At 41.4% G+C, this 25246-nt stretch overlaps 1 protein-coding gene across 1 annotated transcript in view; it reads right to left on the bottom strand.

Moving 5' to 3' along the window:
- The window catches only part of nme9 (NME/NM23 family member 9), a 48546-nt gene extending 23892 nt beyond the window's left edge, over window positions 1–24654 (bottom strand). Inside the window, exons 1-10 of the mRNA XM_060828146.1 lie at window positions 24522–24654; window positions 15947–16050; window positions 14731–14802; window positions 13024–13140; window positions 9690–9765; window positions 5494–5576; window positions 2630–2722; window positions 2007–2161; window positions 1118–1317; window positions 639–783 (exon numbers count right to left, since the gene is read on the bottom strand). Coding sequence (XP_060684129.1) covers window positions 639–783; window positions 1118–1317; window positions 2007–2161; window positions 2630–2722; window positions 5494–5576; window positions 9690–9765; window positions 13024–13140; window positions 14731–14802; window positions 15947–16050; window positions 24522–24654 — 1178 coding nt within the window. The remainder of the gene's footprint in view (window positions 1–638; window positions 784–1117; window positions 1318–2006; window positions 2162–2629; window positions 2723–5493; window positions 5577–9689; window positions 9766–13023; window positions 13141–14730; window positions 14803–15946; window positions 16051–24521) is intronic.
- Between the last annotated feature and the right edge of the window lie 592 nt (window positions 24655–25246).

Genomic DNA, 25246 nt, shown 5'->3' with positions numbered 1-25246 from the left:
TACATTCACTGATTACATTCTGCACAAGGTAAATCCAACACTGATTGGGGGCCCACTTTGCAGGACATCTCCATTCAGTTTGTAAGCATAGACTTGGGCTTACTCGCACTTGTCTTTATATTTTTCAACCCCACTCTCATTCTGAACCCACTGACTCAACATCGAGTTCAATGATTTCAAATGATAAATTCTGCCTCACATACTACTTAGATATAAGGACACGTTCAGATGAAGCAAGAAGAGTGTCTAGCAAGTTGAGCTTTTAGACAATGGAAGCATTAACAAGTGGGTTAAATGGTTAGGATGAGTGAAGGAGGAAATTTGGCAAAACTGTAAAAATTGTAAAAGGTTTAGAATTTAACAATATTGATGCTAATTGTGGTTGCTATAGGCAGTTAATTGACTACCAATTAGCCAATAAGCATTTTTAATCTTTGGAATTCTTTCCTACAAGTTATTCAATAATGAGGAGAACTCTATCCTGCAGGTAAAAAAATTTACTTATGATGTCTGCCACATCAGTTATACCCATTGGGGATCCAATGTATATAATCCCTGTGAGATTGTGCATGAAAATTCTCCAATTATAGGCTTTAAATCGACACACAGGTTGTTAACACCTGAGTAGGAATTGGTACCTGGTCATGTTCTGAAGGAGAGCTGGGAAGTATTCCTCCTGTGTGTGCTCACTATAGAATTCGTAAACTTGTTTCTCAGTGATCACAACCTCCTTCTGCAGAGCAATCATAAAACCAGCTTCTGCAATCTTCTGTAGTATATCACCTAACATTGAGGATAAAGGATTAACATCAGACAGTTCTACATGGATAATATAAACCAGCAGAGAGTTTGAACAGATTTCAAAATCAAAGTCTATTATTGACATTACTAATGAATGCAATGGCGTCATAAACCTCAGTATTCTCACTAAGCATAAATGCTGTACACAATAAAACTGTCTTGGAAACAGAAAAGTTTGATGTTTTTAGCAGGTTACATTTACTCTGCACTCATGATGCCTCATCCAATCCATGAAACCCCCCATATCGTAAGATGCTCAAGGTCCACAGCACCCACAAAGCGATTTGTGGTTTAACGCTAGGGAAATGGTTCTCACCTTTTCTCTCCTTTAAGAGATCTGGCCTGATTATAGCGAGCGTTTTCTGAACCCTCTCTTCTTGCTGAGTCGGAATCTGAGCTTCAGATGTTGTTCCAAAGCTGGGAAAGAAGAAGGCCAACTCCCTGCTGGCCTGGTCCGTGTCATCACTCCCATGAACTGCATTGAATACGTGTTCAGTCCCGTACAGAGCTCGGAGACTTTGGAAAAAAAATCCACAGAGAGTCAGAGAGGATCAGAGAAACCAACTAAGGTCACGTCAGTGTTATAATTCAAAGCAGTTTAACATACTTAAATTTTCTATTAATGCTACTGCCCTTTATTTTGAATTGTTCTACTTATGTTGAGGACTAGCTTTAACAGTTGTGATGTATTCTAGATTAGATTACTCACAGTGTGGAAACAGGCTCTTCGGCCCAACAAGTCCACACCGATCCACTGAAGCGCAACCCACCCAGACCCATTCCCCTACACCTAACACTACGAGGAATTTAGCATGGCCAATTCACCTAACCTGCACATTTTTGGATTGTGGGAGGAAGCCGGAGCACCCGGAGGAAGCCCACACAGACATGGGGAGAACGTGCAACTCCACACAGAGAGTCGCCTGAGGCAGGGAATTGAACCCGGGTCTCTGGCGCTGTGAGGCAGCAGTGCTAACCACTGTGCCGCCGTGCCGCCCACTCCTCTCCTCTTCTTAGATCTTGCTGGGCTGCACAGTGGATGAGAAGCTGAAGTCCAATGACAAATGCTCCATAATGAAGCAGAAGATTGTACAGACACAGAGATAGAATGTCTGGATAGATTTATTCAAGTTACTCACTGCTACATTGTTCAAACTCACTGGTCAATTAAATAATCTTTGAGACATGTTCCTGTGCCCCATTACCTGTCAGGCCTCTCCTGCTTTGCAACTTGGACATCTGTTGGACCAATAAATTCTCTCCACAATGGAATGACATCAACTGTTCCCTCAGGTCTGGACAGGATCAGAATATGACAAGGACCACTAGACATGAACTGAATCAGCTCCTCAAAATGGGACTACAAATTTGAGAAAAAACAGAGTCCTGGAAAATCAGTGAGCATCATTTGAAAAGTCTTATTCTTAATTGTTTAAATTTTTAATAATTTAGTGTTTTCTACTTTCTTCATCCTTTAAGCTTCTAATAGTCACTTGCCAATAATTAGTTCAATGACAGGTGGTAATGAGGTGACTAGGTTAGTGCTGATTATTCTTGTCTACCTTCACCATATTGCTTTACATGACATGGAGGGATACAAAAGTAATAAGTTATCCACTTTTCTCTCGCTATGTATAGGGAAAGGGCTGCCCTGTACTCAACATCTTTCCAAAGAGGCATGGTACTGGATGAAGGAGCTCTATTGCATATGTTTCTTATTTTCCTCAATTTTTTTTTCCCTGAATTTAAGATGGTTTAAATTTGGGATGTTATTTTCACAATAACAACACTGACACATACTTTACAATTCCAAGTCATTCCCACTCACCTCTTCAGCTTTATGTCGGTAGAAATCATGGGCCTCTTCCTTGGTTAACGTCCGTTCCTCATGAGCTAAAATTTCGAAGCCTGCTTCCTGAATCTGAGAAAATACAGAGGAACTTTAAAGGGAACTATATTTCCTTTGATTAAAAACTCAAAAAAAATCTTACTCTATTATGGGATTTGTTAACTCCAACATTAAAACAATGTGGTCTGTAAAACATACCAGTTCTGGAAGCACTATATATATATATATATGCTCTTGTGAATATTTTCTAATTAATGCCATTTTATTTTCTATTACATCTTTATTATCCTTAACTTGCTTTTTATGTAAGTTGTGAGGTGCTTTCATTCAGAGTGCTTAGCAAGGAGTGGCACGGTGACTCAGTGGCTACCACTGCTGTCTCACAGTGCCAGGGACCCAGGTTTGATTCTACTCACAGGCAACTGTCAATGTGGGGTTTGCACATTCTCTCTGTGTTTGAGAGGGCTTCCTCCCACAAGTGGGTGAATATTAGGGTACACAGGTTTCCTTTTACAATCGAAAGATATGCACGTTACGTAGATTGGCCATGGAAAACACAGTGTTACAGGGACAGAGTAGGGGAATGAGTGTATGTGGGATGCTCTTTGGAGGGTCAGTATGCACTCAATGAGCCAAATGGCCTGCTTCCACAGTGTAGGGATTCTATAATTCTAAGAAGGAAGAACAAGGTACCATTGGATAAAAGTGATCAGCCATTTGCGTCTAGAAATGTTCTTATGCTTATTTCCCTGGCATGTCCTACAGCTACCTTTGAACATAGTGTAGGCTGTAACATCTATCTTATGGACTGGTCTTCAAATCGCAGTCTCAACATTGAGAGTCAATGCAGTCATTATGCCATGCTAACTCAGCAGTCATACAAATATATGTTCCAGAAAGGATGGTGTGGGGAGTAATGTGTAGCAAATGGAAACATGCATGCTTTATTCTGAGTTAGCAGTTACAGTGTACGGGCAGACAGAGCTTGTGAATTTAACTGATCGGAAGACGGATCAAGAGTTTGACAAGACCAAAACATGTAGGGTGCAATTTTGAGGTAGTTAGATAGATTGCATGCCAACCCCCATTGTCCCAGAAGAAAAGCTGGTCAGAAGCGAAATTGCTTCATGTAAACCTGCCCTTCAGCAATAACTTGCTGGCAACAATGTACTAGGAAGGTCTAAGTAGGCAAGCGGTGGGAATTTCACCCTCTCAGAGGGGAGAATGGAGTGGGGAGGAGGTTTTCGGTTCTGGTCAAGTAGGCAGCATAGAAAGAAATGTGGGTGACACGTTGGGAAGGGAAGTGCAGCAAACCTGTGCAGAATGCTCTGAGTATTAGATGCCCCTCCCCCTTTCTTCATGCTTTTGTTTATACAGGCCATAGAAAACAGACTGCCCACTTCCATGCAGCTGCCTACACCAGCTCCTTTGTAGTACAGACAGTGTATTATTCAAGTGCGTAGGCTTGCTCAAATGCTTAATTGATCTTCAATCATTTGTTCACATACAGACAACAGGTTGCCTGTTTCAGTGCCTGCCCAATTTGTGCATTATGGGATATGCTTAGGGCAGACGAGAAGTTGTGGGCTAGTCACCAGCTGTGTACTAAAAGCATGGCCACAGAGGGCAGGTACAATCAAGCACAGAGAATCGGAGAATAGCTGCAATGCAGAAAAAGGCCATTCAGCCCATTGAGAGAGAGTGTGCCAACTTTCTGTGAGAACAACTTAGCTGGTCCCACTTGCCTGCATTTTCTCCATAGCCCTGTGAGTATTTTCTTTCAGGCAATGATCCAATTCTCTTTTGAAAGCTACAAATGAATCTGCTTCCAATGTACTGAGGAAGTTACATTCCCAAACCTAACCACTCGCTGTGTAAAAAGGTTCAGTTGCAACATCTTTGGTCCTAGTCATCTTAAATCAATATCTTCTGGCTTTTCATATTCCATAAATGGCAACAGTTGTTCCTTATCTACTATGTCAGGATCCCTCAAAAGTTTGAACATCATTATCAAACCTTCTCAGTTTTTTCATCTGAAAGAAAGAGTGATCCTGGCTTTGCAAATCTATAATCTTAACAAAGCACCAAATTTCTGGATTTGGAGACACCGGTGTTGGACTAGGGTGTACAAAGTTAAAACTCACACAACACCAGGTTATAGTCCAACAGGTTTCTTTGGAAGCACGAGCTTTCAGAGTGCTGCTGCTTCATCAGGTGGTTGCCAAAAGCTAGTGCTTTCAAATAAATGTGTTAGACTATAACCTGGTGTTGTGTGATTTTCAACTAATTTCAGAATATATTCTTGTGATTCTTTTCTACTGTCTCATACCTTTCCTAAAATGCAAAGCCCAGAAGTTGATATAATACTCCAGACAAGGCTGAACTAGTTTTTACACATTTTATTTGCTTTTGTACTCAATGCCCCATTCATAAAATTCAGGATACTTTGTATTTTATTAACTGTTCAGACCTGTCACTTTCAAAGATATGTGCACACATACCAGTCCCTACGCTCCAGCACCCACTTTATATCAAAGTCCCTTGTTTTATATCATCTGTCCACATTCTTCTGAATGAATTCATCAATCACATCAAAGAAAAGAGTGAGATGTACAATAATTGCTTGCTAAAATTGAAAACATTTAGTATTAGTAGTCAAGATATATATTAAATGAGAAAATCACTAACAATTTGTACCAGAAAGTGATGAATAAATTTATATTTACAGATCTACAAGTTGACTGAAATTACAAGTCAAGGATAAAATGGAATCCAATAACCTTGAATCTCAACAGATTGAAACAAAACTTTAATCGCAAACAATTTGAAGCTCTGCTTCTCACCTTCATTATTATTTCATCTGCTTTCCCATGAGCCACAGCATCGGGTTTGATGATTGCTACTGTGTAAGATTTGTTGGTAGTAACTGTATTAAAGTAAAATAACAACTGTAACTCTCAAATGCAAAGACTGAAACATAAGAAACAGAAACTGGAGTGGGCTATTCAACCCTCGAAACCTGCTCTTCTGTTAGATATGATCATGGTTACTCTGTGATCTTAACTCTATTTTCCCACTCCATCTCCACAATCACTAAATTCTGTCACAATTCAAAATCCAAGATAGACAAGCAGGAGGCTGGGAGAACACAGCAAGCCAGGCAGCATCAGGAGGTGGAGAAGTCAACATCTTGGGTGTAACCCTTTTTCAGGACTGGGTGGTGGGTGGAAGGGGAGTTGCTGATAAAGGGAGTGGGGAGTGGAGAAAGGCAGGGTGGTGAGGTGGAGTGTAAGGAGAGCTACAGATAATCCCAGCCTTGAGTATACTCACCGACTAATCTACAGACCTCTAGGGTTAGAGAATTCCAGATATTCAAAAGTGAAGATACTTCTCAAAATCCTAAACAGCTGACCAATTTTGTTTTAAAATGCCTCACTTTCAAAAAAAAATTCAAAGTTGTTCCCATAAGATTTGAAGACAACAGCATTCAACTAATCAGCGTTGGGATCTTCTCTCAATTCTGCAGAATACAGATTCCAAGCCACTAATGCTGTCTTCAGTTGACTTATTACTGATGTTTATGAACAATTGTACCATCATCACCAACGTAAAACAAAAAAAGTATTTGTCAGTTCTCTCTCCTTCAGTTCCCTCCTCTCTCTGGGTAGCAGATGTGTATTAGTGGATTATACTGAAGTTAGCCAGGTGTTAGGTTCAAGTCCTATTTCAGAGACCGACGCAGAAAAGTGTGGCCAACATTCATAGTGCAGCACTAAAGAGGAGTGCAACATTGTCAGAGGTGCTGTCTTATGGATGGAATTTTAAACTGAGACTTTCTTTGATGAATGTAAAAAATCCCACAATACTAATTCCATGAAAAGTAGGGGATTTATGCCTTGTGTCCTGACCAATATTTATCCCTCCAAAAACATTGCGACAAACAGATTATCCGGCAATTAGCCCATTGGCATTTATGGAAGATTGCTGTGCACAAACTGGGAAACATAGGAATTAGGAGCAGCAGTAGATGATATGGTCCTTCAAATCTGCTCCGTGATGCAATATGATTATGATTGATCCCCTCTCTCAATACCACATTCTCATCTTTAGAGTTTAAAAAAATTTTTAAAAATCTTTTTCTTGACCATGTTCATGGACTTGGTCTCTACAGCTTTCTCTGATAGTGAATTCCACAGGTTCACTATCATTTGAGTGAAGAAATATTTCCTTCTCACAGTCCTAAATGGTCTACCTCATATTTTGAGACTGTATTCCTTCGTTCCAGGATTCTCAGCCAGGGCAAGACCCACCCTGTATCTAGTCTGTCCAGCCTTGAGAGAATTTTATCATTTCAATCAGATACCTCTCATCGTCCTACACATTAGTGAATATAGGCAAAGTCAAACTAATGTCTCCATAATCCTGCCATCATTGGTATCAGTCTAGTGAAGCTCCACTGCACTCTCTCTATGGAAGGTATATCCTTTCTTAGGTGCCATGATGTGGAAGCACCGGTGTTGGATTAGAGTGAACGAAGTTAAACATCACACAACACTAATCCATTAGATTTATTAGGAAGGACTAGCTTTCGGAGCGTTGCTCCTTCATCAGGTTACCTAATGAAGGAGTAGTCCTTCAAAAACTAGTACTTCCAAACAAACCTGTTGGGCTATAACCTGGTGTTGTATGATTTTTAACTTTCTTATGTCGGGAGACCAAAATTGCATGTGATACTCTTAGAAGAATCCCTCCAATGTGGAAACAGGCCTTTGGGCTAACAAATCCACACCAACCCAAAAAACCCTACCCAGACCCATTTCCCCTATCTTATTACTCTACATTGATTGCTGACTAATGCACCTAGCCTACGCACCCCTGAACACTATGGGCAATTTAGCATGGCCAATTCACCTAACCTGCACATCTTTGGACTGTGCGATGAAACCGGAGCATACCTACACAGACACAGGGAAAATGTGCAAACGCCACACAGACAGTCACCTGAGGTTGGAATCAAACCCAGATCCCTAGTGCTGTGAGGCTGCAGGGCTAACCACTTAGCTACGGTGCCGCCCCACTCCAAATGTGGACTAATTAAGGTCCTATATAACTGCAAGACAACATCCCTGTTTCTGAATACAAAACGTCTCTCAATGAAGGTCAATATACCATTTGCGTTCCTAAATGCTTGCTGCGCCTGCTGCCTGACCTGCTATGCTTTTCCAGTACCACCCTAGTCTAGACTCTGTTTATTTTCATTGACTGGTGGACAAAGATACCCAGATTCCTTTGTACATTCACACTTCCTCATGTAAATATCCTTTTTGTTTTTCTCACTGAAGTTTATAACTTCACATTTATGCATTTTATACTGCACCTGCCATGCTTTTGCCAAATCACTCAGAACTGTCGAAATAACCCTTAAGCCTCCTTACATGACACAATCCTGCACAGTTTAGTATCATTGGCAAAATTAGAAATGTTGCATTTGTTTCTTTCATACAGGTGATTGTATTTTTACTTGTGCATGGGATGCGGTTGTTGGCGAGAACAGCATTTCTCTCACATACCTAACTGCCCAGCTTCTAGCTAAGAGGCAACCACATTGCTATCGGTCTCGAGTCACTTACAGACACCAGAGCAGATAAGGAAGCAGACTGCCTTCCTTAAAGAACATTGGTGAGTTGGATGGTTTTTACTATATTACCCCCTACCCTGATAATGAGGCATCTTACTAAAAGTTTTCTGAAAATCCAGAAACACCATATCCATTGGTTCTCCCATATCTATTCTACGAGTTACATCCTCAGAAAATCTGCAGTAGATTTGTTAAGCATGATTTGCCTTTTACAAACCTATGCTGGCTTTGTCCAATCCCAAATGTTCTGCTGTGTCTTTTTTAATGAACTCTATCATATTTCCCCACGACTGATGTTATGCTGACTCATCTGTAAATCAGCTTATCTTCCTCTGTGTCTGTCATTTTTTTTTAAATAGTGGAGTTACATTCACCACCCTCCATCTTGTAGGAACCGCTCCAGAGTCTATTGAATCTTGGAAGATGACCACCAATGCATCCAAACTTCCAGGGTCATTTCCTTTAGTGCTCTAGATTATCCGAACCTGGTTATTTATGAGCCTTTAACTGCATTAGTTTTACTAGCACCATTGTCTTACTGATAGTGACATCTTTCATTTATGCCCTCTTATAAACCCTCAGTTACTTCACATTTATGGGAAGAATTTCAATTCTTCTTCAATTCCTTTGTTCCCCATTACAATTTCTCTGGCTTCAGAAGATGATTATATTTCAAACAAGCTGGTTAACAGCAAATTACTCAACACAGAGCAGAGACTGAACTCTGGGACTTTCAGTTCTGTATACAATATCCACTGAGACATTGCAGAGGAATCTGTCTAAAGCTATCATTAACAACGCTGTAAGGAGACATTGCCTTGTGCAGAAGTAGCAATACAGTACATCAGGATGTAGTCCATAATTACCTACACATGACAGCTCAGTTGTAGCACTTTTGACTGAGGTAGATATACAGAAAAATAGAAAAAAATGAACAAAAAGTTCATTTGTGAATTGTTCCCTCCTCTTGAGCTACAGCTTTTAGATTTGCAACAGTTAGGAGCCAATCATTTGCTGTCTGAATGAAGCCATTGTTGAGGACCTTGATTTTAATTCATAACTGTAAATTTTGAAACACTAACTGGACAAATCCATTTGATTATGTGGTGATCGTAATGAGGTTATCCAATTGGAACTCATAGAATATGAGTTCTCTGATTAACAGACAAAATTAGGGAGCCCTGGCTGACAGATAACAAGAGGAGTGTCAGGCATTCTGTCACTCTGAGAGCCGGCTCTGGGGGAGCTGAACCAGTGTCAGGGATTTTCCACTTGTAAATAAAGGATGACTTGATGACTGGATACCAACTCCTGTGGAGTCATTTCAGATCAATGTAAAAGCATTGCTTTCAAAATCATGGGTCACCTTCTGCTGTTTCGACTGAAGATTTCATGGCTTACCCAGATCCTCCTCTTCATTGTCTTCCACCAATATCACTTCCTCCTTTTGCTCTTCTGACAAGCCTTCATCTCTGATCTAAAGGCCAAAAATGAAACAGCTTCAATTGACTGACTTACAATATTCATGAGTATTTTATTATTAGAGGATAACCATTGGCTCACGTTAATCAGCACCATCGTAGAAATGGATTCTAAGCAGATTTGTGAGCAGAAGCTGGTATTCAAGAAACTAGGAGCTTAATTTAAGGAAGAACCAATATCAGGGAACAAAGCTATGAAGTTGGCCATGCTCATTGAAATATATATTGCCATGAGGGAAAAGGTTGGATTCCAATTGAGCAGGAAGTTGAGGGATACAAACTTAAGATGAGAAAGAAAGAGAATAAAAAATGGTCAGATTGGGGTTTGATCAACAAATATATTGAACTAAGACAGCTGAAAACTGATGATGGCTATTTGTACCTTTAACTTGTTATTCATGTTCAGCATCAAACTTGCTGAGCCAGGAATTTCCATTTGTGACATACAACTGTATAGTTGTGTATGTGCTGCGTCTCTTATTTGGGTATAAAATGAATAGAAAACACACCAACTTCACACTGGACAATTTGTACTCCATCTTGCATTAATTTGGTGAGCAACATAAAGGCGGTTAAAAGGTAGAAAACAAAGGGCAAATGCAAATAGCTGGAAGTTGTCAGTGACAAAGATTTTTTTAAAAATCTATTCTAGTTTAGTCAATATTTACAAAGCAGCAAGTCCCAGGTTGAGTGCTGAGTCTGTTGAAAATTAGCTAAACTCAAATACAGATGTTACAGGGAGTCACAGTGCTTCAGGAAAAATAAAACCATGTAGCATTCAGTGAAACCAACTCCATTCCCATACAGACCCCCTTGGTTTTAAAACAGGGCAAAGGCACCTATAAAAAACTGAATCAAAGAGACAAAATATTTATTAGCACAATTAGGTTATTGCAGCCTCTGCAACAACATTCAAGAAGATCAGGGATGATCTGATTGCGGCCTTGACTCTATTTTCCTGCCTGACATCTTGCGATGCTTTAGTTGTAATGCACCCTGTAACTGAAACACTTGCAGAAGCTCATTTTGGAAAATGGCCACTTGAGTAAGGTGCAGAATCACCTGTGAAGCCCACAAAACTCACCATGAATCAATGGAAGCAAGTGAGGAAGCAAGTGAAACATCACAACTGTAAATGCTGCATCTTCTTATTTTTATGTTTTTTAAAACTGTGGATTGAAATAAGAAGGAACTCAGGGATTCACAAGAATTGCTGCATGTTTTGAAAGTTAGGATTTTATAACTGTTGTGAACTCAATTTGTGCTATGTTGGCTTGTAGCAATGTGCAGACAAACTGAATTCAAGGGTTGTTTATAAGTGAAGCTGCTTAATTGTCAACTAGCGGTCATTTCTCAATGATAAAGCTCCTCTGCTTGCCAACAGCTATGTCCCAATGAAAAGTCACAGGACTTGAAACATTCACTCATTTTTCTCTGCATCGATACTGTCAGACCTGCTGAGTTCCTCCAGCATTTTCAGTTTTTATTTGTTTCAGATCTCCAGCATCCGCAGTTCTTTGTTTCATTATAACTATGTGATTATTTATCATGTCATGAATGATCTTAGTTTGTGAACAAGTAGCTGACCTTTTCTCCAGCATATGCTGCAAGTTGCGGCTTTAAATTGGAGAAGTCAGACATGTTTTATAAGTGAACCGGCCATTTGGCACCTCTTATAAACCAATAGAAGTACTCAGAAAATGAAGATTGATGAGAAACGTTCAGCTCAATAAGAAACAACTGAACAGATCGTGTGAGCAAAGGCAGTGGCAGTGTTTTTCCAGTTAACACTATTTATACACAATATTTTATCTTGATTATGTGTGTCTATGTGCATTAGAGGAGTTTATAAAGAGTTCAGAGTTTTCTTTTGTTACTTAATTACTTGTTATTTAATTGCCCAATTTAATTGTTTACTTGCAGCTGGAAAATAATAACTCGTATAACAAAATAGTAAATTCTTGCTAAGTACTGAAACCTGGTCTGTTTTTTTTTGATCAGCCTCTGTCTGAAAATCAGATGCTTATTTCTTTTCAAAGTTTTAACTTTTATAATAGCACTGGAGTTTGATTGTGTATGTATTTATCCCAGTGAGATTTGACAGAACTCTGAAATTCCACACTACTACTTCCAGCTCGCTGACCCTGGTTTTAGTGTAGAAATTCTGGAATGGACCTAAGGGGTTGAAGCCTTTGCTACATCTTTGAAATGATTAACATGTTAATGGTCAGGCAGCAGGGGCATGAGAAAGGTATGCAGAGTTGGATTGGAGAGAGATTACCTGAGTCAGCATTTCATACACTCCAGCCTTTGTTTGTCACCTAGCATAAACTGTGATGAGGCAACTTATAAAGATTCTCACTGTATTTTTCATGTAAAAGTACACGTGACAATAACTTTCTATTCTATTCTATCACACTAATATAGGTTTCTTTAGTTTCTTACAGATTCCTGCTGGCTAATTTGTGCTGGATTCCACACAGGATCAGGTAGATGCTCAGATTATCTCAGGATACATCCCAGTGGACCTCTCTGGCCACCCCAGAACTGCCTGAGCATCAAGTTAGTTATCAAAAGTCGACCACATTTTTTTCGAGTCAGGTGTCAACTATGTATTAAGATTTTTCTTTCTCCATTTTGTCTCCCAGAGCCCTTCACATCAATAGCAAATCTGTACAAAAGAATCTGCTCACCACCCCCCACCCTCACCTCCAGATATGACCAGGAATGAAACAGCAGTTCAGGGCTGACTGCCTTCCTCTGATTTCTCAAAGCCTTCTTTTCTTTAATAGTGACAGTGAGACAATAACTTGGCATTGGAGTCTATGCCCTGTGATTCTAAGACATCATTGGTGCACTGCATGTCCTAACCAGTGCAATCAAGGTAAGTTAGCCCTAAACTGGGATCAAAAATATCTTTTGCACAGGTGACAAGCCTGTTTGACACCTGGGAAAAGGTATTAATGACGAGACATAGTTGTAAATCAAATGAAAATAAGGAATGAGGTATATTATTTATTGACTAAATGTTCCTAAATTATACTTTGAGGACCACTTTTATTTCTAAAAAGAGAGACATGTTGTCAAAAGTGAGGACAAAAACAAGAATGCCAAATTTCAATTCTTGTGATAGTTTGAAATTTGGCATTCTTGCATTAGATCCTGATGAGAGCAAGGTGAAAAGCTTCAGCCATATGTTTCCCTTTTCAGCAAGCTTTAGCTACTTTCTTGTCCTTTGTCAATAATAATCTCACCACTTTGCGTTCAGCTCCTCCCTCTAGGACCTTCTTTTCAGTGCGTAGTTGTTCATGGATGGTCTTTTGTAGCAATGGGGCATTTGCTCCTCTCACAACAGCAACTAACTGTCCTCCCTGCAAATGGAGACAGGGAAATACTCAAAGTAAACATGAATTATTTTAAATAAAAAACAGTCTTCACTGTCAGTCAAATGTCCAGATATTTAGTAGACATTGCCATTCCAAGCAGACATATCAAAATTAGCAGAATTGGGCAACCTGTCAATTGTTCAATAAAAATAAAACCTAGTGAAATACTGATGAAAGGTCAAAAATCTGATGTGCAAGATACGAAATAAAGACAAACAGAAAATGTTGAAAGCACATAGCAGGTGTGGCTGCATTTGTGGGAATACTAAAAGAGTTAATGCACTGAATTTCACTGGTCAGTAGTTAGTAAGGGGAGAGGCTGGTATAATTATGGGGAACATGGTCAGATCTGTTCCATGATGCAATCCCAACAGTGGGCACTTTACCATCAGAGGAATCTGAAAGTGGTCAATATGCCTGCTCGAAGGAGAACAAGTTGATTCACATATTTAAAAGGCCCATTAAAGGGTAATTTACCATGTTGTCAATGGTGCGAGGCAACTGATAGGATGTGGAGAGGTCACTGGCAGCCTCCCACACTTCAGGGTAATTTCAAACTCTTGGACATCAGGGTCATTACGCCGATAATCAGGAACATCAGGGTGGTGAACCTTTCTGCTAATTAAACCAAACACGCAGAAAAGCCCACCTAGCCTGGTAATCATTCCTAAGTATGAGTGAAAGAAAACTCCCCAAATACCAATATTGAAAAGAAAATCAATTTCATTCTTTAACTTTAAAAGTGAACATTAAACAACAACTATATACAAATCTAAACCTCCTTTCCTTAAATGCTTGTTATCTACCTCTCACTCTATAACAATATACTGATCCAATTAAAACTACATCCACTTAATTTTCAAAACCATACAGTGGCTCTCATTGTCGGTGTTGGTCTTTCTCTGCTGTAGATCTCCCTGGGTCATCTTTCATCTTTTGCTGCAAAGATGTTTCATATGAAAAAGATACCTTTGGTAGAGAGTGTTTTGAATAGAACTCTCTCTCTCTAGATGGCAGGTTGTTCTCTCTAACAAAAGTTCTGCTTCTTTTATACCCCAGACATTGGATCGGATCATTGGTTCAATGTTGTCAAAACAGTAAAATTCAAATTCGATTGGGTTTTGGTATCCTGGGATATAATTTAAACTAATTGGTTAAATTTGAACTGTTGTGAAAACATAGCAACCAAACTCAGGTATTTGTTCTACAGCCAAGCGTTACATATTTTCAATTTTCCAGTACACTCTGAGATTGCTAGTCAGTCGCATGACAGGTGCCTGCATTCATTTTCTCTTAAAGGTACAGTACACGCCTTCAACTTCATAACAGGGTTAACTTCCACACCTGTGTCACCACCACTCTATACTACCACAACCATCACTACCCCTGCAGAACCTAAGGGCACATCTGGGCTTGATACCAGAAGGTTGGCAGCATCAACAGAGCTCATCACTTAATAAGAGTTAGCTGTGAAGGGGCAGAGGCAAAGGGTAGGGGATGATGCAGTAATACAATTTAAACTAGAGAAAATGTGATTTATCTTTTGCCATTTAAATCCATTTAATGTTTACTTACTCCATAGAAAAGGAATGTGGGTTCACATTTCCCTCTGTATTTTTGCAATGACTCAATAATATCTGCTTCAGCCTAAAATAAAGTAGAATTGAATGCATCAGAAAACAATTGCTTGCAACTTTTCTTTTGAATGTAATTGACTCTTGTTCTACAACACACTGGAGCATATGGAAGTTGGCTATTACTAATCTTCCACAATTTGCTGGGCTAGAAGATGGTCAAAATAATTGGTAACACATATGCCGATCTTTCCTCATCAGGTTAGGAGATCAAGCCTTGATAAGCAGCAACTTAATATTCAGGCCTGTTCCAAAATATCAGCATGGGGGAAAACGAGCAAGGATGCTTCACACAAAGTTACTGTCCAACTTCTCTTGGCTAAAGCCTTTGTTTGGCCTTCCTTCATGGAGACCAGGACTTGTTAATGTTATAAAGCAAAACCAAAATACTGAGGATTCAGCAGAACCTGGGGGGCACGATGGCACAGTGGTTAGCACTGCTGTCTCACAGCGCCTGAGACCCGGGTTCAATTCCCGACTCAGGCGACTGACTGTGTGGAGTTTGCACGTTCTCCCCGTGTCTGCGTGGGTTTCCTCCGGGTGCTCCGGTTTCCTCCCACAGTCCAAAGATGTGCGGGTCAGGTGAATTGGCCATGCTAAATTGCCTGTAGTGTTAGGTAAGGGATAAATGTAGGGGTATGGGTGGGTTGCGGATCGGTGTGGATTTGTTGGTCCGAAGGGCCTGTTTCCACACTGTAAGTAATCTAATCTAACAGAAATAAAAGCAGAAAGTGCTGGAGAGGCCAACTTAACATCGAGTAAGACACAACCTTGAGCTCCAAAGGAGAGTCAAATAGGACTCAATGTTAACTCTGATTCTCTCTCCACAGATGATTCCAGACCAGTTGAGTGTCTCCAGAATTTTGTTTCTTTAATTCGGGTCTCCAGTATCAGCAGAAGTTTGCTTTTACTTGAATATTTAATTCACTACCATTTTCTCTCTTAAGCTCCCATTGAAGACTTCCTGCTCTCTCTCTCTAATTGAATTACATTTTCAACAGTTCATCGTGGGAGTTCTGAACCGGTCAAATTGGTCTCCAAACTTCAACTCTGGTTCTCGTGTTTTAAGCCGTCTTTGAGCAATATGACATTGATATGGGGTGAGGTGAGAAACAAACTGCTTCTCCAATACTCCACAATAATATTGAGTGTCTTACCACGGCAAAGTGCAAGTGATCATCTCCCAATTCATTTTTAATCTTCCGAAACAAACTGACGACTGCCTTGCATGGACCACACCAAGCTTGGTAGACATCCACCACTGCCAGAAAGAGTTAACATAATTGCACATTAATTCCAGCTGTCCAAAATGGATCAAAATTTGCTTTATAAGAGATTCATCGCTGTGTAATGTTATCAACTTAATTTTATGTTTATCGTTAAGACAATCTTTGCATATGACTAGGTGTTTGGCATAGTCAAGTTTTCATTCATTGTGTTCTCAATATCTCCCTTCTATTATTGAGTTATGACTCAGTAACATTTTTTGTACAAACCTCAGCTGTAGTGAAGGCTTTAAGAACTAAACATGTAATGTTGACTGATGTCATGTGGAGGGCAGAACAAACTGTACCACTGTTTCTCATTTGCAGCTAAAGCTCTCAATATCTTTGCACCTCTCAATCTGCATTTCCAATGCATTCCTGGCTGGTCTCCCATGTCCCTATTCTCCCTAAACTCTGCTGCTGGCCATGTCACAATTTGCAGCATATCCCATGTACCCAAAATCAGTGTTTGCTCACCAACATTCACAAGGTATTGGAATACTACAGCCTTGCTCCAATTGTATAAGAACACTGGTGAAACTGCACTGAGTATTGTGTGTAGTTCTTGTCCCCTTGCATACTTACCATAGAGGGTATGCAGCAGAGGCTCACCAGACTGAATCCTGGGATGATGGGAATCTTATGATTTGGGATTGAGCAGGCTGGGCCTGCAGTCACGGGAGAGAAGAAGAATGAGAGGCATTCTAATAGAAACTTATGTAGAGAGATAGAATCCATGCTGCCCCTGGCTGTGAGGTCGATAATCAGGGGAGACAGTCTCAGAATAAGAGGCAAACCATGTAGGACTAAGATAAGGAGCAAGTTCTTCACTCAGAGGATGGGGAAGGTTTCGAATGATTTACCTGAGAAAACTGTGGAAGTCCTTACATTAAGAAAGTTCAAGATATATGTCAATGGATCTCCACTCACTCATGATATCAAGGAATGCGGTGATGGTGTGGGCATTTGGTACTGAGGTAAAGGATTAACCAGGATTTAAAATGATGGAGCAGACAGTGCCCAAGTAGGTTGTAGGGCCAGAATCATACAACTCCTACAGCATGGAAGCAGGTCTTTTGGCCCATCGAGTCCATGCTGATCCTCTGAGGAGCATCCCATCCAGACCTGCACGCCAACCCTATCACTCCGCATTTCCCATGCCAACCCACCTAGGCTGCACAACCCTGAACACTATAGGAAATTTAACATGGCCAATCTGCCTAAATTGCACATCTTTGGACTGTGGGAGGAGACTGGGTCACCCTGAGGAAACTCATACAGACATGGTGAGAATGTGCAAAGAGGCTGGAATCGAATACGAGTCCCTGGCGCTGTGAAGCAGCAGTGCTAACCACTGAGCCACCATGCCACCCTTATGGCCTACTCTGACACTTACATTCCTTTAAATGCTGGTCTGCCAGCTTACAACCACATCACATGAAAACAGAAGAAATTCTCCTCTAGCCCCACAACTTTCTGAGATACCTGTGCTCTTCTAGCTTTGGCATTCTGCATGTGCTTGACTTTACTCTCTCTTCTCTTGGCACCTTTGCCTTTAGCTGACAGGGTCTGAGCTTTAGAATTCTCTCCCTAAATCTTTCTGCATCTCCTTAAAACCTGCTGCACTGCTCAAGCTTTTACTCTTCCAAATCCAGATCTCCAAACCGGGCTCAGTGTTACATATGGTTAGATAAAACCCTTGTGAAAGGTCTTAAAAGCGTCTTACTACATTAAGGGTTCAGAAGAGATTTACCCGGATGTTGCAGGTTGGGTTATAAGGAGAGACTGGATCAGCTGGGACCTTTGTCATTGGAGTACAGAAGGTTGAGAGCTGATCCCATAACGCATTAAAAAGTCATGAGGGGTATAGATAAGGTGAATGGCGGGCGTCTTCTTCCTAGGGTGGGGGATTTCAAGACTAAAGAGCATACTTGTTAGGGTAAAGGAGAAAGATTTTAAAAAAGACATGAGAGGCAATTTCTTTTTAACACAGAGAGTGGTTCAAGTGTGGAATTAATTTCCAGAGTACGTAGTTGATGGGGGTACAGTTATAACATTTTAAAGACAATTAGATAAATAAAATAAATAAGAAATATTTGGAAGGATATGGGCCAACCGTAGACAGGTGGGATACGTTTTGTTTGGGATTATGGTTGGCATGGACTGGTTAGACTAAAGGTTCTGTTTCCGTGTTGTATGACTCGATGACTCTAAATACAAGTTATTACTGTATTATTATTGTTCTCTGATGACCATCATTGAATTGACCATTTTACAACAATCCAATACCTTTCCTGGTCTATACCTGGATCCAGCTCATAAACTGCTGGATTTGCTGAATTTTGGTTTAAGTGGAATTATTTTACCACATGACCTTCTGGTCAGCTGCTCCACCATCAATGCCTATCACAGCTTTGTTTCTCTCCAATGTCTAAGCTGTTAAAGTATGCAGGAAAAAGCTCCATAAGTAAAACAACCAAAACCTTGCACTTTGGTCAATTTTAACATGTCATCTCAGGGCAGACATCATCAAACTGAGCTTCCATACCTGAGAGGGAATCACAGACATCCTGCAAGGTCATTTGATGTCCATTTGTCATCACAGTTCTACTTTAGTCAGTAGCTACTGATTTCTGTGCATGTCTGCTGATTTTCCTAATTTTACTGAGGTTGTGGTGTATGAATGAGTATATGGAGCTAGTTTGAAGGGGTATTGACCTGTTTTGCAACGTTACTGCTGCTGAGCCGTCTTGTGACTGGAGGCTGGATATACTGGTGTCACCAATATTGGCAGACATTCATTAGTAATGACTACAGTGAGGAGGAAAGGTGTTTGCAGTTCTGTAAATGCCATGATTACAAGTCTACTCTTGTTACAGTAACCAAACTAAACAGGCCTTTTTGTTGTCAATATTGACTTAGCCAGCAAAATGTTTGACTTTAGGGACTGAAAAGAAGCATGGTTGGTGAAATTACAGAAGAGTCCAAGTGTTGTTTTTATCTTTACTTGAAAGCAGGTCAGGTCAGCAACCTGGTACAGATACATTCATTTGAAAAATCAGTCAGGCTTGTAAAATGTTTGTCGAATGTCAAACCCCTTGGAGAACACCACTCCCATATTACAAATCTCTGAGTGGATTTTACCCAGCCCCTGAATGCTGTGGGCATTGCTGGGAAAGTTGGGAAAATGGTGTGAGATGGCTAGTGAGGATCTTCTTGCTGTTACAAGCAAAAACTTCCATTTTCCAACATGTTGAACGTGAGATGAGATTCCCATGATTACCTGGTCTCACCTCATTTTTATATGGTTTCCCACTCTTCCACCGACTGGATGGAAATGAGACAGCGAAAATTCCCCAACATGAAAGTCAGAGTAACTGTAGGTCTCCACTTGTAACACCAGACTTCCATCTTGGACACTAGGCACTGAAATCTCAGGGTACATTCCAACTTCATGCATCCCTCCCCGTACATGGACCTTGGCATCCGACAAGTACCAGTCTCATCCACCCTCATAGCATATCTCTGCTCTGCTTACAAGAATACTCTGCACTTCAAAGCTGATATTTGGAGTACACTGGCACCTTTCATTGAAATGCTGTTGCCAGGAGACCTTGTGGACTGGAGCAGGGAGCATCTCAGGCTTCCTTGCTTGCTCTCTGAGTATTCATTAACTTTGTGCCTCCTTGGAGGCTTACAGCATCTGTACTTTGCTTTTTTTATGCTTTGTCCTCCCAGCCAGAGCTTAAATATGCACAATGTTTCTGTCCTGCCTTGCCTTTAGCACAGACACAAAGCTAACCAGCTTGTCATGGCTACCAGCAGTCATCAGTCAAGGGGGTGGACATGTTGCTGCACACCAACATGTTACATCAATTGCTCACCTGCACCATGTACCAACAGCATGCAGCAAACAAAATGCATGAGCATCAACCAAACAGTCATGTCTCAAGATCTGAGAACAGTCCTCAGTCAGGTCCTGGGTGATATGCTCCAATCCAGGGCTCTTGGCGCACAGCGAGTCAACAGCAGCCCCTGATATTAAGCCGGAGGCTTGGTGACAGTCTGTTAGCATTTCAAGGGTCCATATCTCTGTTGTCTGGGGTGGGGACCACACTCTGCCTTATGTGTCCAGGGCAACATGTCTAGGCTATTGCGTTAAGTCAGCCGGGGCTTGCCCATCATCAGCTGGGTCACCCATCCAAGATTGTCAGGGGGGGTAGATCATGAATAGGCCTGAGATTCCATCCTCTGAAAGGGGTCACCACTGCAGGAGGGAACACAATGGTGAGATTTGGAGAAAGGATGCTGGGATACAAATAACAGATGTGAAAGGGGTGGTGGGAAACTCAACATAAAAAGGAGGTGGGAGATAATGGAGCATGGAAGAGAAAGGGGTAACGTTGGGAGGCTGGTAGTGGGAGAAAGTGAGGACTGCAGATGCTGGAGATCAGAGTTGAGAGTGTGGCGCTGGCAAAGGACAGCAGGTCAGGCAGCATCCGAGGAGCAGCAGAACTGACGTTTCGGGCATAAGCCTTTCATTAGGAATCAGGAATATGAGATTTGTCATCAACACTCAGCAGTACCTTGGCTCTGATGCAGTGTGAGGGTTCAGTACACTCCTATATCGGAGAAATTGACTCAATATAGAGGTTGGGTGGGAATGTGGGAAAGTTCAAAACCAATGGGATTGACAGGGAGAGCTACCAACAAGAAGGTTAGATCTCATGGAATACAGGGAGAACTAGCCATTTGGATACAGAACTGGCTCAAAGGTAGAAGACAGAGGGTGGTGGTGGAGGGTTGTTTTTCAGACTGGAGGCCTGTGACCAGTGGAGTGCTACAAGGATCGGTGCTGGGTTCCCAAGAACATAGAACATAGAAAAATACAGCCCAGTTCAGGCCCTTTGGCCCTTGATGTTGCGCCGATCCAAGCCCACCTAACCTACACTAGTCCACTATCCTCCATATGCCTATCCAATGCCTATTTAAATGCCCCTAAAGAGGGAGAGTCCACCACTGTTACTGGCAGGGCATTCCATGAACTCACGACTCGCTGAGTAAAGAATCTACCCATAACATCTGTCCTATACCTACCTCCACTTAATTTAAAGCTATGCCCCCTTGTAATAGCTGACTCCATACGTGGAAAAAGGTTCTCATGGTCAACCCTATCTAAACCCCTAATCATCTTGTACACCTCTATCAAGTCACACCTAAACCTTCTTTTCTCCAATGAAAACAGCACCAAGTGCCTCAGCCTTTCCTCTTACGATCATCCTACCATACCAGGCAACATCCTGGTAAACCTCCTCTGCACCCGTTCCAGTGCCTCCACATCCTTCCTATAGTATGGCGACCAAAACTGCACACAATACTCCAGATGCGGCCGCACCAGAGTCTTATACAACTGCAACAACCCTACTTTTCATCATTAGAAATATAGTTAGTAAGTTTGCTGATGACACCAAAATTGGAGGTGTAGTGGACAGCGAAAAAGGTTACCTCAGATTACAATGGGATCTTGATCAGATGGGCCAAAGGGCTGAGGAGGGGCAGACGAAGATTAATTTAGGTAAATGTGAGGTACTGCATTTTGGGAAAGCAAATCTTAGCAGGACTTATACGCTTAATGGTAAGGTCCTAGGGAGTGTTGCTGAGTGCAAGTTCATAGCTCCTTGCAAGTGGAGTTGCAGGTAGATAGGATAGTGAAGAAGGAATTTGGTATGCTTTCCTTTATTGACCAGAGTATTGAATACAGGAGTTGGAAAGTCATGCTGCTGCTGTACAGGACATTGGTTAGGCACTGTTGGAATATTGCATACAATTCTGGTCTCCTTCCTATTGGAAAGATGTTGTGAAACTTGAAATGGTTCAGAAAAGATTTACAAGGATGTTGCCAGGGTTGGAGGATTTGAGCTACAGGGAGAGATTGAATAGGCTAGGGCTGTTTTCCCTGGAGTGTCAACGGCTGAGGGGTCGCTTTATAGAGGTTTATAAAATCATGAGGGGCATGGATAGGATAAACAGACAAAGTATTTTCCCTGAGGTGGTGGAGTCCAGGACTAGAGGGCATAGGTTTAGGGTGAGAGGGGAAATATATAAAAGAGATCTAAGGGGCAACCTTTTCACACAGAGAGTGATTATGTATATGGAACGAGCTGCCAGAAGAAGTGGTGGAGGCTGGTACAACTGCAGCATTTTAAAGGCATTTGGATGGGTATATGAATAGGAAGGGTTTGGAGGGATATGGGCCATGTGCTGGTAGGTGGGACTAGATTGTATTGGGATATCTGGTCAGCATGTAACTGTTGTTTTTCAAACTGTTTCAAATGACAAGGGTGCAGTGGAGCTGAAAATACTGCAACCACAATTAGAGTCGGCAGTGAAGCTGTTTCATTCTGTGAAGGAGAAGCTTCACTTTAAAGCAATGTGAGGTCCTTTAAAAGGCAATATAGCCTTACACAGTCACTTATACAGTATAGGTAAAAGAGACCTGCGAGCACTACATGCTCAATGTGAACCTTAGACAACTGTATGGAGTACAAATCCTGGTCCAAACACTCTTGACCACACCCAGCATCAGGAATCAATCTCACTAATGGCTGTGCTGCACAAACAATGTCCTGTAACCCAGAAAGATACACCTTAAATATGCGAGTGACGATCACTTTCCAGGTTTCCAAAGCCTGCACATGGTGCAGGAGCCACTCATTACCCAGCTTGGGCCATAAAACCTTGTGAGGCGCGAAGGATAGCCGGGCCCTGCACACTGAATCTTGTACTTGCTGTTAGGCAGCACACAGTCAGAACCTACTGACAAGAAAATGCCACCTTTGCCACGAATAAGCTCCCAGAAACTCTTCGTTTGCCCTTTTCCTTTCACTATGTCGTGGATAACCCCGCCATGAAGAGTAATTCTGCCTATGGTAGTGGGAGCTGCAGGGCCATGGTGCAGAGGGAGAGAGCATGAGAAAAGTCAATAGGCTCCAAGAGGGGGAACTCACAATGAAACCCACCAACACTTACATTGATCCAATTTCCAGTTAAAAGAAATTCTGCTTCCAGTCATCAGTAGACATGTTGGAAGTGAACTGTTGCCTTTCTGTTCCTGTGTGGGGCATAATTACCTCGTTAGTACTAACTTGCTCTGTGAACCTTTAAATATAGATGCTAACCTATATTAACCAAATGGGTTTGTTCCTGCATTTTAGTTTCTGGCAAACTTGTACAAGCAAAGCCAGGATTCTTACATAAATAGCATCAGTTAGAAAATATGGAATGGAATTTCCTGTGGGGGATTGTTTGCAATGCTAAATAAAGTGCTTCTGAGTGTACACCTATTTTTACAACATCAATTTTCTCTTAAGTTTCCTGCCAATTTCTAGCATGCATCAGAATGTCAAATTTAATGGAAGGAAAATGAAAACAGCATCAACAATTTGACACATGAGAAGTGGTGAACTCATAACAGTTATTCCTTCTTCAAGTATCAGACCTTTAGGCCAGCCATCAGTCTGCACATTTTAATTTTTTAAAATGAGAATTACAATGAGTCAAAAAAAACGTCATTCAGGTAACAGATCATAGTGAGAATAAGTTATTTCAAGAACCATTAAGAAAAATAACATTAAAATGCCAGAAAAATTCTTGCCTAAATTTTACATTCCATTTTGAACCAGCAGAATTTCAGGATATTCAATAGAAGAGCTTTGGGGGCATAACCATTTTAAGTATTTTTTTTGTGTTCATTAATGGGATGTGGGGATGGCTGACTGAGTCAGCATTTATTGCCCACTCAGAGGGCATTTAAGAGTCAACCACATCACTGTTGGTTTGGGGTCACATGTTGGCCAGACCAGATAGAAATGGCAGATTTCTTCCTTAAAGGACATGACTGAATCAGACAGGGTTTTCTGATAATCAACAATGATATCATAATCATCATGTGGAGGTGCCCATGTTGGACTGGGGTTTTTTTTTTAGATTAGACTTACAGTGTGGAAACAGGCCCTTCGGCCCAACAAGTCCACACCGACCCGCCGAAGCGTAACCCACCCATAACCCTACATTTACCCCTTACCTAACACTACAGGCAATTTAGCTTGGCCAATTCACCTGACCCGCACATCTTTGTGACTGTGGGAGGAAACCGGAGCACCCGGAGGAAACCCACGCAGACACGGGGAGAACGTGCAAACTCCACACAGTCAGTCGCCTGAGTCGGGAATTGAACCCGGGTCTACAGGCGCTGTGAGGCAGCAGTGCTAACCACTGTGCCATCGTGTCGCCCCCGGTTGGCAAAGTTAAAAATCATACAACACCAGGTTATAGTCCAACATTTTTTTTGGAAGTACTAGCTTTCAGAGCGTTGCTCCTTCATCAGGTAACACGTGCGGCAGGATTTTTGGAAGGCAGTGGAAGTCCCCTGTGCGAGAAGTACATGGGATGAGAGTGTATAGGATACTCTGAAGGACTGGCTCAAAAATCTTGATCAATGTGTTTAGTTCACAGGTGTGCTCTTTGGTCGGGTTGGCTGGTAGTTGTCTGTAGTGTTCCTTGCTACTCAGTTGTCGGTACACTTCCTTGCGGTCATCCATGCTATTCTGAATGAAGATGGCTCCTCCTTTATCTGCTGGGTTGATGACAATGTTGCGATTGGTTTTGAGAGCATGAATGCTGTCGCGTTGTGAAAGGGTGATGTTTTGGTCTACCTTCTGCCCCACTAGTTACCTGATGAAGGAGCAGTGCTCTGAAAGCTAGTACTTCCAAATAAACCTGTTGGACTATAATTTGGTGTTGAATCATAGTCATCATTATACTTTAATTGAATTCAAATTCCATCATTTGTCGGTGACATTAGCTGAGCTTCTGGATTACTAGTCTAGTAATAGTATTTGGCCACTGCCACATATTCGCCCCCCCACCCCCCGTTTTCCCTGTCATGAATGACACAGATTATTGACGGAGCTGGGAGAATCACGTGACATCAGCAACGAGGAGCTTTCTATTGTTGAGAGCAAAATGTCCTATTTTCCAACAAGTGTTGAACAGCGAGATGAGATTCACTCTCATGAACAGTGAGAGGCCTACTTGCATGCATTAGCACCTCATTTTTCTGTCATCACGCCCCATCGATATGTAGTCATCCATTCTCCCACCACTGTTGCATGGATGGCGATAATTCCTGAC

This window comes from Hemiscyllium ocellatum, chromosome 7 (genome assembly GCF_020745735.1).
Source record: "Hemiscyllium ocellatum isolate sHemOce1 chromosome 7, sHemOce1.pat.X.cur, whole genome shotgun sequence".
NCBI lineage: Eukaryota > Metazoa > Chordata > Chondrichthyes > Orectolobiformes > Hemiscylliidae > Hemiscyllium > Hemiscyllium ocellatum.
This window is presented reverse-complemented; position numbering and strand designations above follow the sequence as displayed.